Here is a 16,317-nt window from a genome sequence, read left to right as displayed (position 1 = left end):
ACCTAAATAAATAAAGAAAAAAGTAAAATTTAATATGCATTTTCCGATTTTATAATATCCTTCTTAAAAACCTAGAAATATATCAGATATGGATATTATATCTATATTGCATGATTCTGGGGCTCCTAACCAATGTAATAAAACTAAGGGGAAAAAAGTATAAGGATTGGAACAAAAGATAATTTATATGCAAATGATATGATTATCTACAAAGGATATTTAAGACAATCATTTGATATTTTATCAGTATTTATTAAGGGTTCTTCAAGGTAGATGGGCATAAACATCAAGTGTTTCTATGCAACTGCAATAACCAATTAGAAAATATAATAACACTATCTAAATTAGAGTCATAACAGAAACCATACTGTATTCCAAAATAATTCTAACTAAAATGTCTAATACCTATATGGAAACTATGATAAGACCTTATTGATATAAAATAGAAGAAAGATACCATATTCTTTTTTTTTTTCAGTGCTGGAGATTGAACCCAGGGCTTTATGCTTGTGAGGCAAGCATTCTACCAACTGAGCTATATCTGCAGCCCTGATACCACATTCTTGAAGGGAAACAAAGTTATAAAGAGTTAATTCTCCCTATTAGCATTTACATTCTACATCTACAACCAGAATCCCACGTTTTGTGGATTTTGGTTAGCTGATTTTAAAATGCTCATAAATAGAGCCAAAAATAAACAAGACAGTTTTGAAAAAGAAAAAAAGAGAATTAAGACAGTGTGGCATCTGAGCACGAGTAGATAAGCTGTCCAGGGAACAGGAGAGAGGGCAGCCCATGGGCAGACTCCACATGTGGAGGAGCTTACCAAGCAGTGCGGGAAATCTGGGTGTTCAATCAAGGGTGCCAGGTCAACTAACTCCTCACACAGGGAAAAATTAAGTCCTAAGTGCAATATAGGATCTGTGCACATAAGTAACTATCAGGTAGATTTAAGACTTCAATGTGAAAGGCAGAATAATAAAGCTTTCAGTAGATGTTAGAGGAGAATATATGCATGACTTTGAGGTAGAAAATACTTTTTAAGGCATGCAAAATTTAAAGTATAGAAAAAGATGATAAATTAGAATTGAAATTTCTATAGAAGAAGAAAAGATACCATAAACAACATTAAAATATGAGTAGGAAAAATTTTTGCAATTCAAAAAACTGACAGAAAATCAGAGTACAGCCTATATCTAAGAAGAACTTCCATAAATAAGAAAATACAAAAATGTGGTACAAAAAAATCATCAAAGAACATGAGTTGGCAACAATTCAGAGAAGTGAAAATCAAAAATTAAATTTTCAATACATGGAAAGACACTTAACTCCTCTGTTGAAAAGGAAAATGCAACACACACACACACACACACACACACACATATACATTTTAGTTGTTGATGGATCTTTCTTTTATTTCATTTATTTATATGTAGTGCTGAGAACTAAACCCAGTGCCTCACACATGCAAGGCAAGCACTCTACCACTGAGCCCAGAAAAATGCAAAATTTTAAATTGGATCACTTTTCACACATGAGATGATGACAAAATTTAAAAATCTAATAAAGCTAAGGTAAGGATGTTAATGGTAAGGATATTAAGAAAGAAACTCTTATATTCTGCTGATGGAAAAGTAAATTGGTTCAACCACTATGGAAAGCAATTTGCCAATATTTTGTAGTGTTGGATATTGTAAACCCTACTACATAATGATTCAATTTCTGGATGTGCATTTAGAAAGATACAAGTACATAGGGGGAAGTGTCTTAAGGATTGTCACTCCTTTATTGGTTAGGACATTGAAAAATGAGAAACTGTCATTGAGAGTAGAATGTGTAAATTAACGGTATTGTACTTATGATACAAAACCAGATAGCAATTAAAGGAATGAACCAAGTCCACAAATATCAGCACAGATAAATCTTGAGAATGTAATATTGAATGCAAAATGAAGATTTTAGGATCTATTATATATGTATAAATTTTAGACCCAAAACAAAAATTCAGTACAAAAATCATCAAAGGTTTTGCATATACACATACATTTACACACACAGGCAGGAAAGATACAAACCAGTAATAGAACAGTGATATCTTGGTCTAACTTGATAATTCGGAGAGAATGTGAATCAATGGAGTGTAAAGGGGGTTTCAGCAGATTTATAACATCTTAATGTTTTTGTAAAGATCCAAAGAAAAACAATGACTGGGCAGTAAGGAGGTATAGTCTATTCTTTCAAGAAGTTTAGAAAGGAAGAAGAGAGATTGGATGGTGGCTTGAGGCAAATGCTGGGTTGGAAGCTCTGTTCATCCAACAATGTTATGATGGTTTTTAAACACATGGAAAATTGAAAGAATTATACAGTGGATGCTCATGTATCCTACCCAGACTCTCCAAATAGCATTTGGCTTTATTTAGTTTATCACATATTTATCCATCTATCCATCCATCTATCTATCCATCCACCTGTCAATTCAGCTTATGTTTGGGTATATTTAAAAGAAAGTTTCAGATATAAGTGCACTTCATCAGTCAGGAGTTCTTTTGTTTTTCATTTTTGTTTTTGATTCTATAGGAGAGATGAACACATGGATTCAAGCGAGGAGCCAGTGTTGAAGGTGTAGTGTAGTAGAAACGGAAAAGGGAGAAAATAATTGCTTAGGCCCAGCAAGAGGTGGGAGGAGCTGACTTTTGAAAAAGAAGAGGTGGAGGCCTGGGAATGTTGAAGGAGGTCTTTTTCAGTGGTTTCAATTTTCCTTATGGAAATAGGAGATAGAAATATTGGTTAAGAGTGAAAGTTGGGAATTAAAATCTTGAAGAAAAAGATAAAGGTTAGGAATGTTCGGTGGGGAGAATGGGAGAGGAAATTAAGAGATTGATAGTCTGTAAGTGTCCAACTGAGCTTGAATCTATACCAGCACAAGACTCTAGGTTATGTGATTTTTTTTTTCTCCAGACATTAGCTATTTGAAAGGGAAAGGCAGAGGAAGCAGAATGTGAGAATGATCCAGAGTCAATGCAGCAGGAGAGTTGATGTAAGGTGACAGAAAGGCCTTGTATTAGTCTGCTTTGCATTACTACAATGAAATACCTGAGGCAGCTAAATTATGAAGAAAAGAGGTTTGTTTAGCTTACGTTTGGAGATTTTAAGTCGAAGATCAGGTGATAGTGGTGGGGCATTTGTTGGGCCTCCAGTGGAGATGTAGATGGTGCTACCTCATGATGGGATCGAGAGTAGGAGTGAACCCTCACATATGAAATAGGAGCAGGGGGCAGGGGGAAGACAGTTGAGGCCAGGCTTGTTCCTTTTATAAAAATCCTATGAGAACTCAAGGTGTTAGGTGAGAGCCACCAAAAGGTTGCATAAACCACTTCAGTGACCTAAAGACTCCCACCAGGCCTCACCTCCCAAAGGTTTCACTACTTCCCAAGAGCACCACCCTGGGGACCAAGCCTTTAATCAAATGGACCTGTGGGGACACTCAGACCATATCCAAACCCTACCAACCCTGGTTTAAGAGTATTTCAGATGGTCAATGATTAGTCCCAGGCAGGGCACAAAACTAACAAAGTCCAGGAAATGCTGAACAAACAGCAGAAAATGAAGGGAAATGGGTAAAACAGCCCCCCATGCTGAGTCACAAACCTAGAGAGCACTCTTGTCCTAATTAGGGTCAATGCTAGCACTTCAGACAGACACAGAGAGGCACAGGGAGTGCTGGTCATCTATGTGGTCATCCCCTTCCTGGCTCAGTACTCTCCCACCCCTGCCCATCATGCTGAACCCCCTTTCTCGCCTCTTGTGCCTACCTCCACACCCTTTAATTGTCCTTTCCGTTGAGCTATCTGGAATCATTGTTCCATCATAAATAAATGACTCCACTTCATTAGTTTAACTCGGTTTTGGAGGTAAAAAATTCAAGGTTGGGTGGTAGTGGGGGGCAATTATTTGACTTCCTGATACCTTGGAGCTTTTTTTCTTGAAAGGATATCCTTCTTTTCCTTGAATTTGAGGAACTCTCCTTCAACGCTAGGATTTGCCTTGCAAATTCCTTTGGTTGGGGCTATTCATTCTCCAAAGTGGTGTCTGGTGTGCAATAGAGGAAGCTGGGGACAGGGGTTGGCATTTGACTGACTCTCCATTGCTACTTCCAGATCATCGCTCTGTAACTCTTAGGTAAAAGCTCATCTTTCCTTTGTGGGTTCCTTCTGACTTCTCCCCACTAACCAAACTTCTGGTCACTTCCCTTCATTCCCCCAAAGACTTTGGGAACTATCCCCTCCCTTACCCCCTAGACATCCTAGGAGTTGGCGTCAACCCAGAACCAATACCTTAGCTTCCTAATTTCTGTACCCCCTTAACCCTGTGACCTCTTCCTCCAATTGACTTCAGTCATCTGCTTCCTAGAACCACATTTGTCATCACTCAGACATCACACCTCAGCAATCTGGAATTCCAATGTCCCACTTTCTGATTACTTGCTCCCAATCTTTAGCTCCTCCTTAATTGTCCTGCTAAGGATGTACTGTTATAGACCAATGGAAGAATGATCTAAAAACTTCCCAGGTGTCTTATTTTCAAAACCAATGATCAACGCTGATCCACAATGGGGAGACATTTGGGGAGTTTCTATGATCAACTCCGTTCATATTTAGATGACAGCTTACAAGGGATGTATTTTAGATATTTTGTTGTCTTTATTCATGAGAGTCTTAAATGGGCTGTAGCTATTATGACCGATATCTTGGCACCTTTATTATACAAGGGATAAAATAAAAATGGTTCAGTGTCAACCTCACATATTGATCAATTATGATAATAGTGCTCTCAGGGTAACAGGAGGACAGTGGAATTCATTTTTAAAAGTCTCTCCTTTAGAATCATTGGGTTCTGATTTTTACATTTCATCTTTTGAGGCCTCAGAACTACAAAGCAAAGGAAGTTATCATTTTCATTGGATAGGTTGAAGTATCTTGGTGTCTCTATAGTTACTAGAAGAACACAAATTAATTTGCTGAAGATACCCCCTTCATACACTGTGTCAGTCAATAGTCAGTTGGCACTTTCTTTCAAGCAGAGTTGGATTACTCAAAAGATATAGTGTTTAAGACACCTGCAAAGCAGGAAAATCCAAAAACATATATCTCTTAAGAGTTTTATATTTGTCACTTCTGAAACAAATTCTGAAGTAGTCATCTGGTGGGGGGATCAGAAATATTTTGCCTTTCTTAACACTTTGCAATTCTATAAAATTACATAGGGTGGGGTACCTTATTATTTTCAGGGCTTAGGACCTTTAAAGGTTTTAATTAGGCCCTGATGTCACAGGTAATTGTGGTTCCATCTGAGTGTTTTTATTCTTTTTTTGCATTCCTATAGTTGAATACTGAGGTGAGGTCATTATTTTGAAGGAGTTTTTGCCAGGAAGTGACTGGTGGAGATCTGTTTGTTTCTGGCCTGTTCCATGGCTTTCCCAAACAATATTGTCATTGGTTTGTACAAGCAGTGACCTTGTCTTAGAGTATGTGGGGGCCAGGTATTAAAAAGCACTCAAAAAACCTAAGAAGATTTCTTAAGCCTTTTTCCTTTTTTTTTTTGGTACCAATGCCTAAGATCATGAAGTTTCTAATTTATGATCACTATCAAATGTTGTCGTGAAGCATTAGTACTACTTACATTCTCTACATTAACCCCAGCATCCCCATTTAAAGTAGTTAATTTTTTTTTTTGTAACCTAACCTGCTTCCAAATTTGACTTATGCCATAACTTTGGTTTTTATCCAACTTTTTCTACCAAGAATGCAGTAGGATGAATGGCAGTTACCAACCACTTAAACTAAAACAAAGAGACCGAGAAAATAGAGAAATATTTCCTTTAAAATTCAGATCCCTTTTAAGGAGTAGAGCATATATTTTCTTTTATTGCATTAGATTCTGCTTAAGACTCAGGATGCAGGATGCTATCTTGATGAGGGACAGACAAGGTTGAAAAGGGGAACATGCTGAGCAACGAGCAACAGCTGAGAGCTACAAAGATAGGGCTGTGCTCATGTATAAATAGAAATGTTGCTGCTACCCTGATGAATCAGACCAGATGTTTCTCTGATGTCTCTGTTTGGTCCTTTGGTTAAAAAAAAAAATGTATAATTTTGCTAAAATTATATGTGGGGCCAGGAATGTGGTACAAATGCTTTAAGCTTAAATAATATGTAACAGAATAAAATTACTGCCAAAAAAAAAAAAAAACCTTTATCAAAGAGGAAAACATCCATTTGGAGAAGAATAGAAAAAGGTGGGATAGAATCGGTCATTTGATGGGGCTGATGCACTGAGATTGAGAAGAACTGAATCCTTCTGTCACCAGTCGTGTGACTTTGGGAAAGTCATGTCATTTTCCTGAGTCTAGGTATGTTTATATTTATTTTTGTTGAGGTGGGGTTTCGTTATGTTGCCCAGGCTGATCTTAAACTTGCAGGCTCAAGTGATTCTCCCTGCACCTCAGCTTCAAGTAGCTGGGACTACAGGCATTGGTCCCATGCTAGTCAAGAGATGTTTGTTTTTTAAATGATGGTCAGGAGAGAAAATGAAAGTTGTATGACTGAACAGATTTTTAAGTGTCTTTTGTAGCCCCATGCATCTATGAACAAAATCAGGTTTTATTTTCCCCTTTAGTCTAAATTATTGCTTCCTGGCTTCTCGTTTTCTTTGAGGGGTTGAGATGTGAAAGACATGGTGGAAGATAAATATGAATAATGCAAGGTTTTGCCCTCAAGATACTAGTAGAAGTATTAAGAGTTACACAAGGGATCATATATATTACAATATATACTGTGATTGATTCCAGAATTAGATGGGAACAAATGTTTGAGAACTCAGAGGAGGCTGAGGTCATTGCCAGCTTGGAGGATAGAGAATGACTTGATGAGGCCAACATCATTCTAAATGGAGAAAAACTGAAAGCATTCCCTCTAAGAACAGGAACAAGACAGGGATGACCACTTTCACCACTTCTATTTAACATCGTCCTTGAAACCCTAGTCAGAGCAATTAGACAAAAGAAAGAAATTAAAGGGATATGAATAGGAAAGAAGAGCTCAAACTATCTGTTTGCTGGACAACATGATTCTATATTTAGAAGATCCCAAAAATTCTACCAGTAAACTTTTAGAATTCATGAATGAATTCAGTAAAGTTGCAGGATATAAAATTTACACCCATAAATCAATTGTATTCTTATACTCTAATGATGAATCAGCTGAAAGAAAAATTGGGAAAACTATCCCATTCACAATAGCCTCAATAGGAATCAATCTAACAAAAGAGATGAAGGATCTCTACAAAGAAAACTACAGAATGCTAAAGAAAGAAACTGAGGAAGACCTTAGAAGATGGAAAGATCCCCCACATTCTTGGATAGGCAGAATTAATATTGTCAAAGTGGCCCTACTTCCAAAAGGACTATACAGATTCAATGCAATTCCCGTCAAAATTCCAATGATGTTCTTTTAGAAATAGAAAAAGCTATCATGAAATTCATTTGGAAAAATAAGAGGCCCAGAATAACCAAAGCAATCCTTAGTGAAAAAATGAAGCAGGAGGTATTACCATACCAGACCTCAAATTATACTACAGAGCAATAGGAAAAAAAACCCAGCATGGTGTTAGCACTAAAACAGGCAAGAATACTATTGGAACAGAATAGAAGACAGAGACAAACTCACATAGACACAGTTACCTCACACTAGACAAAGGAACCTTAAACATACATTGGAGAAAAGATAGCCTCTTTGACAAATGGTACTGGGAAAACTGGAAATCCATTATGTAATAGAATGAAGGTTAACCCCTATCTCTCACCCTGCACAAAAATCAACTCAAAGTAGATCAAAGACATAAGAATTAGGCCAGAAACCTTGCACATACTAGAAGAAAATATAGGCCCAACACTTCAACATATTGGCTTAGAAACTGACTTCCTTAATAAGACTCCTAAAGCACAGAAGTAAAATCAATAATCAATACATAGGAGGGAATCAAACTAAAAAGCTTTTTCACAGCAAAGGAAACAAGAGCATGAACAGAGAGACTACAGAATGGGAGAAGATCTTTGCCACCTGCACCTCAGATAGGCCATTAATTTCCAGGATATACAAAAAACTCAAATTTAATACCAATAAAGCAAATAACCCAATCAATAAGCAGGCAAAGGAACTGAACTGATCCTTCTCAAAAAAAGAAATATGGGTCTGGGGAGGTAGCTAAGTGGTAGAGTGCTAATTTAGCATGCTGAAGTCCTGGGTTCAATCCCCAAGTATGACACACACACAAAAAATCAGTTAAAAAAAAAAGAAGAAATATAAATGGTCACCAAACATATAAAAAAAGGTTCAACATCTCTAGCAATTAGAGACTTGCAAATCAAAACTACCCTGAGATTTTATCTCACTTCAGTCAGAATGGCAGCTATCAAGAATACAAGCAACAATAAATGTTGGCGAGGATGTGAGGAAAAGAGTATGCTCATACATTGTTGGTGGGACTGCACATTGGGGCAGACACTCTGGAAAAGCAGTATTCATCAAAAAACTAGGACTAGATCTAGATTTGACCCAATATCTCACTCCTTGGCATATATTCAGAGAAGTTAAAATCGGCATGCTAACAGGGACACAGTCACATAAATGTATATAAGAAGCTCAATTCACAATAGCTAAGCTATGGAACCAACCTAGAGGCCCTTCAACAGATGAATGGATAAAGAAATTGTGGTGTATATATACACAATGGAATATTACTCAGCCATAAAGAAGAATGACTTTGGATGGATCTGGAGACTATCACGCTAAGTGAAATAAGTCAATCTCAAAAAATCAAAGGCCGAATGTTTCCTTGATATGTGGAAGCTAAACCACAATAAGGGAATGGGGGAAGAAGAGAAAGTCAGTAGGGTTAGACAAAGGGGAATAAAGGAAAGGGAGAAAGGATAGGAATAGGAAAGACAGTGGAATGAACCTGACATTATTTTCCTATGTACATAGATGAAAAAAACCTAGGCAAATCCTACCATTGTGTATATCCACGAGAATGGGGTCCTAATTAGAATAACATATAAATATGCACGTATAATTTTATCAGAACAGATTCTACTATCATATAAAACTAAAAAGAATTTTTAGAGAGGATGACCTGATGGAGGAGGTCATTGGAATTTGATGGGGTCAGTTTCTGGCAGGCAAAGGAGGAGGAGGGGACACTCCAGGTGGCAAAGTGCAGGCAGAGTGCTGGATATATTAGGGAACAGTAAGCTGTTTCTGTTGGCTGAACACAGGGAAAGTGAAGGAGAGATGCGGGTGTAGGGACTTGGGAGAACCTTCTAAGCTTAGAACGGAATACACTTTACTTAGGAGGCAACAGGGAGCAGACCTGATGATTTTGAGATGTCACCTGGTCTGAATTGTGCTTTGGGATAATTCACCTAAGATAAAGTGGAGGCTAGACGGGAGGAGGAAGATCCTCAGGGGAAAGAGGAGAGCTAAAGAGTAATGCAGTAATCCTGATCAAAGCTAACCAAGGTCTGAGCCAGGATGGTATCAGGAGGAATGGAAAATGGGTTGGATTTATGCAAGCTAGGGTAGAGGAGAGGATTCACAGGTAACTCCATGTTTTAGTAAGTCGGAGGGACAAACTACTAGTTAAATTAATGAGAAAAGAAAATTCAAGAAGGGAAGGGGGTGTGTTTGGGCAAGGGGAAGGAGAACACAAAAAGATTTCTTCCCATACTTTGAGTCTGAAGTTCAGGAAACATATCTTGATGGTGTTCAACATTTACAAACTCAGGATTGGACCTCAGTCCTATGAATGGTGCTGGAGATGGTTATCTCAAAATCATCATTTTCCAAGTGAGAGCTATAACCATTGAAGAGCATAGATCACCAGGGAATTGGAGAGTGAGGTAGGTGGAAGACCAAATAGAATCTTGGGGGAATGTCTAACTTCTTCCATTACAGTCAATATTGTAGTATGTAATTGATAGAGTGCTACTTTCCTGTATTCAAGAGGAAAGGGAATATAGAAACGGAGAGTTGGTGAACCACAATTTTAAAAGTTTCATTACTGTTTTGGGGAGGCAGCTGAGAGGTGGTGCCTATGTGGTCTGGAGGGACTGGTATCAGCAACTAGCTAACAAAGTACTTTTGAAGAGGGAACCATTTATGTGTGTTTCCTGACAAGTGAATAGAAAAAACTGGACACGTAACTGGGCCTCAGGTTTGGACAGTTAAATTCCAAATCCTCATTTTTTAATATTTGTAATGCGTACTTAGAATCAATGATCTCTTTCTTCTGAATCTTTGCCACCTCTCCCATTTTTGACCATTAATTAGCGAATTACTTTTTCTTCTCCATAGTTTCCCCATTTCTCGTTTCCACTATTCTTGGGTTTTGGATTTGATTCCTGGGTTTATGAGTTTCAATGACAATAAATATGAGAGGGAAGTGTCTGAAGTTCTAGAGCAGAGAAGAAGTCAGGCAGGGAAATGGGACTTCAGCTCTTTTGTAGTTCACAGGCAAAAAACAGTTTGCAATCTACAATGTAAACCAAGACTTCATCAGCCAAGGATTTATCTTCACATTAAACTCTGGATTATACTAGGGAGATACCACTGGTATTAATTCAAGGAGGCTTTACTGCCTCCAAGCAATGAAAATTGATTTATATATATATATTTTTTAACCTCAATATTTTTCCTTGATGATAATTTGCAAAAATAACAAAACATTTACTTTTTTGTTTCCCAAATATCAGAACAACTCCACCTGCTAAAGAAAAATACTCCTTAGAAATCTAGATTAATGAATGATTTAAATAATTAGGAGTCTAGAGTTTTGATCTCAGTCTGCTAGCTAGCTATGTTTCAGTAGTTTAGTAGAATTTTATGCCATTGGTGAATGGCATAAAACATTGGTTCACCAATTTTTTTCCATTGGCTAAAGGGTGATTTAAAAACGACTGGTTCTGCTTATCTCACAGAATTATTATTCGGGTTGTGAAAAGTATTTTCTTTTTAGGGTCTGACCATTAGATAAATTCCAGACACACTATTACTTAGGTGATTAGATAATAACCTGCAACTAATCTGGGGTCAGAATGGGAACAAATATTTAGTGGTCTGGATGATGAAAGTGGGATTACTAAGAAAGCAGGATTATTGGGGGTTGGCAGAGACTTTTCTTCAGCTGAAGAATGGATGATACCACTGAAGGAGCAAGTTGGGAAGAACCTCTGAATGTTAGACACACTGCTTATAATGGTGCTTTTGATAAATGCTTGGGTAAATCTTACATACTGACTAATAAAGAGCTACTTAAATTTGTACATCTGACACCCATTATTCACTTATTCTGATTTATGTTACCAAGACATACACAGTAATTTAGTATAAACAGATATGCTCCAGCTCTGCTCAATGCTGAGCCCTGTAACTTTCTGCCTTCAAAATCTTTCCCCATCCATGAAGTGTATATGATGATTTAGACTTGGAAGACTGACTATGTAGTCAGAGAGTAAACAAGCAAGGTTCTGAATATTGAAAAAAAATCCCTCCAACATGTCGCCAAGCAACAGATGAACAGGTTTAATCACAAAGGGTTCTTGAACAAAGTTGAAGTAATTGGTATCATGGAGACATTGTAGATGTATTTGACTGGTGGTTTGCCAGGTAACCTGGCCGTTCTTGTTTCCTTACCTGTTAAACAGACAAGATGAGATTATTCTTAAGGTTACTTCTTGCTCTTATTCAAAATAAAAGAAAATAGCAAAATGCATTCTCATAACTCTCAATAAACCCAGGATTCCATGAAACCAGAAAACAAAATGTCACCTTGAACAACAGTTTCATTGTGCAAAGTAAGGAGGAATGGGGTAGAGGGGAATATTGACAAAAGGCCCCAAAAGGTGTATGTTTTAAAAAGGCAACATGCAATTATTAAAAAAAAATCCTGTTCCATTTTAAGCACCTGTGTTCAAGAAACACCGTCATCGAAAATCTACAAACCGCGCAAAGCACGGTTTAAGTTGTTAGTGTTACATTTCAAAATCATTACCATTGTTTGCCTGTAATCTCTTAAACCTAAACTGGTGAATCCTGCTTTGGGTGGGCATAAAAGCAAAGTCAAGGTCGAGGAAGGAGACAGTCTACACAGGGAACAAAAATAAAATACAAGTGACATCATTAGAGGGGAAAAAAAAAAAAAAAAAAAAAAAAGCCAGCCAGCATGTTATACAAAGATCAAAGGCAAAAAAGAGAAGCATGTTTGGTTAATACTGAGCTTTTGAGCATTTCCCGGGCTCGCAAGGCCCGTCCATCCATCCACACCACACTTCGTAACCAAGCTATTCTAAACCGATGACAAGTCCAGTCTCAGCGCGGACAGGGCGCAGGACACAGATCCTGTACAGAACGCACAATCCCAGACCCGCTGCCAACTCTCCTTTCTGGGAAGGACGTAGGCGTTTTCCTTAGGGTGACTGTAAAATAAAGCAGTCTCTTCAAACTCTTCCACCAGTAAGAAATAGATGTTGGTCTAGAAATAAATAGGAAAGGAATGAGAAGAAAGAGGCGCGCCTTTTTCCTTTTTAAATTTCCCGCACCTCTTGTGCTGCCCGCCTCCCCACAGTCTCCGCTCTGAGCAGCTGGGGAGACAGGACCGCGCACCGCACAGCCCGGGAGACCGCGTTTGGAAAATAGGCGGGCCCGGCCGGATGAATAATTCGGTGCCCGATTTTTCCTGCCTTCGGTGGCAGTTCCTCCTCCGCTTCGTTACTCGATTGCACACACGGCCGGGCTCTCGGCCCTCGATTGCTCCGGCCTATCACCCTGGGATGCCGCCTGCCGCCGCCGCCACCGCCGCGGCTGCCGGGCTTGTGGGATCCTCAGCCGACCGGGAGCCGGAGCCGCGGCCCGAGCCGTGGGCTGAGAGTTGGGGGGCGGGCCGGCTCATTTCGGAGAGGGAAGCTGAGGACCGGCGGGCGGGAGCCGGGGGCCACCGCCCCCCTCAGGCTAAGGGAGCGGGCGCTCGGAGCCCCTGAGGCGGCGGCGGCGGGAGCCGGTCAGAGGGGGCGGCCCCTGGCGGCGACGCCCCCGAGCCCAGCCCTGTCCGGCCCCGCCGCATCCTCAGCCCGAGCCTGGACTGACCGCGGGAGACGCCCGCGGGGACTGGGGACGGCGGCCCCGAGGGGGCGGGAGGGCGAGCCTCGGCGCCCGCGGTCTTCCACGTCCGCGCCCGGAGGGACCCACACCTGAGTGCGGACCCACCCCCGGCCGGCCACGCCGGACCCGCCTCCCGGCCCGAGTCCCTCCCTCCGGCTGCAGGTGGGCTGCAGCGCCCGGGCCGCGGGCAGTGGGCGGCGGGGAAGGAGGCGAGCCGCGTCCGCGCCGGCTGCCGCCGGGTCCCAGCCGCCGCTGCCGCTGCCGCGCCGCGCCGTCCTCCCTGCGCGCGGGCAGGGCGCGGAGCCGCTGCCGCGCGGCCGCCGCCTCGTCCCTCCGGGGCACCATGGAGCTCTCTCCGTCGTCCGGAGGAGCCGCGGAGGCGCTGTCCTGGCCGGAGATGTTCCCGGGGCTCGAGTCCGACTCGCCGCTGCCCCCGGAGGATCTGGACGCGGTGGTCCCAGTCAGCGGGGCTGTGGCCGGTGGCATGTTGGATCGGATCCTCCTGGAGTCGGTGTGCCAGCAGCAGAGCTGGGTTCGCGTGTACGGTAAGGACCACGGGCCGCCTGCGAGGCTGGTGTTTCTTGGCTTTGCTTGGGCTTAATGGCATTTCCCAGTCCCAGTTCCCCTTCCCAGTCGCCATCCGTCCTGGGTCAGCCTCTCACCGTCCCTTTTTGTTCTGGGGGTGCTTTTCTGACAAGTTTCCCGGGATTACCACCTGGCTAGAGATGTGACTCAGTGTTGATCTTTGGACCTCTCCAGGCACCCGCAGTGAGTTTATGGAGTTGGGTTTCCCAGACGTGATTTTCAGGTGATTACTTCAAGGGAACTGCAAACACACCTAGAAGATTTGGTGGAAGAAGCCATGAGACCAACTGAATAGGATTTCATCTCTTTCTCTTGTTAAGTAAGGCAGGACTGGAGATGAAGATATGAAAACACATAGCAGATGATAAGCTAAACAATGAAATTAAAAAAACGTACTAAACCCCGAATTATTTTTTGGGGGGGACAGATGTGTCTGTAACCTCTTTCTGAACCTCGCTCTTCAAAGGCGGCCACTTATTCCAATGTGCGTGGATCGTTTCAAATTGCACCATTGTTTCTAGTTTTCATTGTGAAGTGACTGGGTTGCCACTCAGCAGGTTAAAAGTGATGAACACACTAAAACTTTCCCTTTCTGCATTCCGAGTAACTGCCTTTTTAATTAAAACTGAGTGATGAGATTCTATTAGGGTGAGGCTTGTGGCAGCATTAAAACCATGCTGGTTTTGGAAACTCATAGCCCAAGGATTTTTAGTCTGGCATTCACGGTTTAGTTGTGGCTTTCCAAAATATTGAAATGGTGAGATGTTTATCGCTTAGCTCACATGACCGTAAAAGACATTAGTAATGTGGCTGAATATAAAATGACAAATTTGAAGCACCTGGGATCAAATGCAATGTTGAGATATTCTGCTGTCATGTGCATCTAAGCCTGTAGTAATCAAGTACATTATTATTATTATTATTATTTTTCTTTCATCCTTCTGAACAGGGTATATCTTCATTCTCTGAGAGTAACCTTAGAGGTTCTTCTTCTGGATTTCAGTTGGTTTCAAGTCTTAATGTCTATCACTATCTGATCTCAGAACTAGGAGCCTAGACACATGAATTCTTGCCTCAGTTCTACCACTAAGTGCTGCTAAGTGACTTGAGGCAGACTAATTCACCTCTTTTGCCTCTGATTCCTAATATGTAAAAGGAGTGGAATGTATTAAATAATCTCTAGTGGCCCTTTGAATCACAAAAATCCAGCAACTCTTCTTATAGCCAGTTCTTCTTAGCAATTTATGTATGTATCACTTCATATTTTGCTTGTTTTCTGTGAGCATTTTGCAATGTTACTCTATTTACCTGGAAGAGTTATAGCAAAATGGGAGATGATGCAAGGTTACCCAGTTCATTCTCAGTAAATTAGAATAAAAACTTTGGTGCCTGATTTTCCAACTGTCTGCTAATCCCATTTAGCTTGTCACTTATAACCAAAGGTTGATAAGAATCTGAAAATGAATATGAATTAGAGTATATTGTAGTTACAGCATTTTTCTATTCTATCTTTCTTTTTATTCTTATTTTATTTTTATTCTTTGGCATACTGTCTTTTAGATGATGTTACAGTAAGAACATATGATAATCAGTATTTCAGAGTTCAGAACTTGGGACTTTCTAGACCTCACATTAACTGTCATTCTTTGCATGTAACTCATAAATGTTTTTGTAGTTTGTTTTAGTGTGTTTGTGTGTGTATGTATGTGTGTGTATGCATGAATATGCATATTTATCTACATGCACACATCCCTAACCTATTTTAAAGAAATCAAGAAATTGGGATCCTAATCTAGTATACAACTGGGGTTGAAAGCCTGGGTTTTTATCTGGATTTGCCACAACTTGTTTGTCTATCTTTGGGTGAGTAGTTTTTACTTAGTGGCTGTAAGTTTCTGCATAAAGTGGAAATCTGGAGTAACTGGTATATACATGCTTACATTCATGCAGAAGCACATATATACAGTGCATTCTGTGCCAACTGGCAGAATTTCCATTGCATTTTTACTTTTTTTTCCACCGTCCCCATCAGTTAACCAGAAGTTGTTTTTATTTACTGTTTACTATAGATACTTCCCTTCCTCTAGGGCAACTCATCCTGGAGACTACTTTGTTATCTTTAGTTTGCTTTTATTTCAAAGCTATTTGAATGACTCTTGTCCATGTTCTTAGCAAGTTTTTAAGTTGTCTACTGTATGATTTTTTTCTTGAACAACTTTGAAGTAAAAATAATAGAATGTGGAAAATCAATTTGGGGAATACTAGTTTGTTTTATTTTTTAATTTTTCTTGTTTCTTTTGTTTTGTCTATTCAAAACCTTGATTGTTTTGGATCATCTGTGTTGTTCTACACAATTTAAAGACAGTTTGATGACTAGTCTAACGTTTTAAGAAATCTAGACACCAGAAACAGTCAAGAGTGTACAACTTGAGATTGAAAACCTGGGTTTTCGTTCTTGCTTTGCCACAAATTGATTGTCTAACTTTGGGCAAGTAATTTTAATTCTTAGACTTTAGGTTTC

General features: G+C 40.1%; 1 protein-coding gene across 4 annotated transcripts in view; it reads left to right on the top strand.

Annotated features, from left to right (window-relative positions):
• Nucleotides 1-12,751: 12,751 nt before the first annotated feature.
• The window catches only part of RASAL2 (RAS protein activator like 2), a 363,735-nt gene continuing 360,169 nt past the window's right edge, over nt 12,752-16,317 (top strand). The window contains exon 1 of one of the 4 annotated variants that reach the window (XM_079105905.1): nt 12,752-13,756. In XM_079105905.1, coding sequence (XP_078962031.1) covers nt 13,555-13,756 — 202 coding nt within the window. In that variant the 5' untranslated portion in view covers nt 12,752-13,554. The remainder of the gene's footprint in view (nt 13,757-16,317) is intronic. The other 3 variants (XM_079105907.1, XM_079105906.1, XM_079105908.1) reach the window with 3 other exon arrangements.

Source organism: Sciurus vulgaris, assembly GCF_902686455.1.
Source record: "Sciurus vulgaris genome assembly, chromosome: 12".
Lineage (NCBI taxonomy): Eukaryota > Metazoa > Chordata > Mammalia > Rodentia > Sciuridae > Sciurus > Sciurus vulgaris.
The sequence above is the reverse complement of the archived record's forward strand: the minus strand, read 5'-3'. Positions and strand labels throughout refer to the sequence as shown.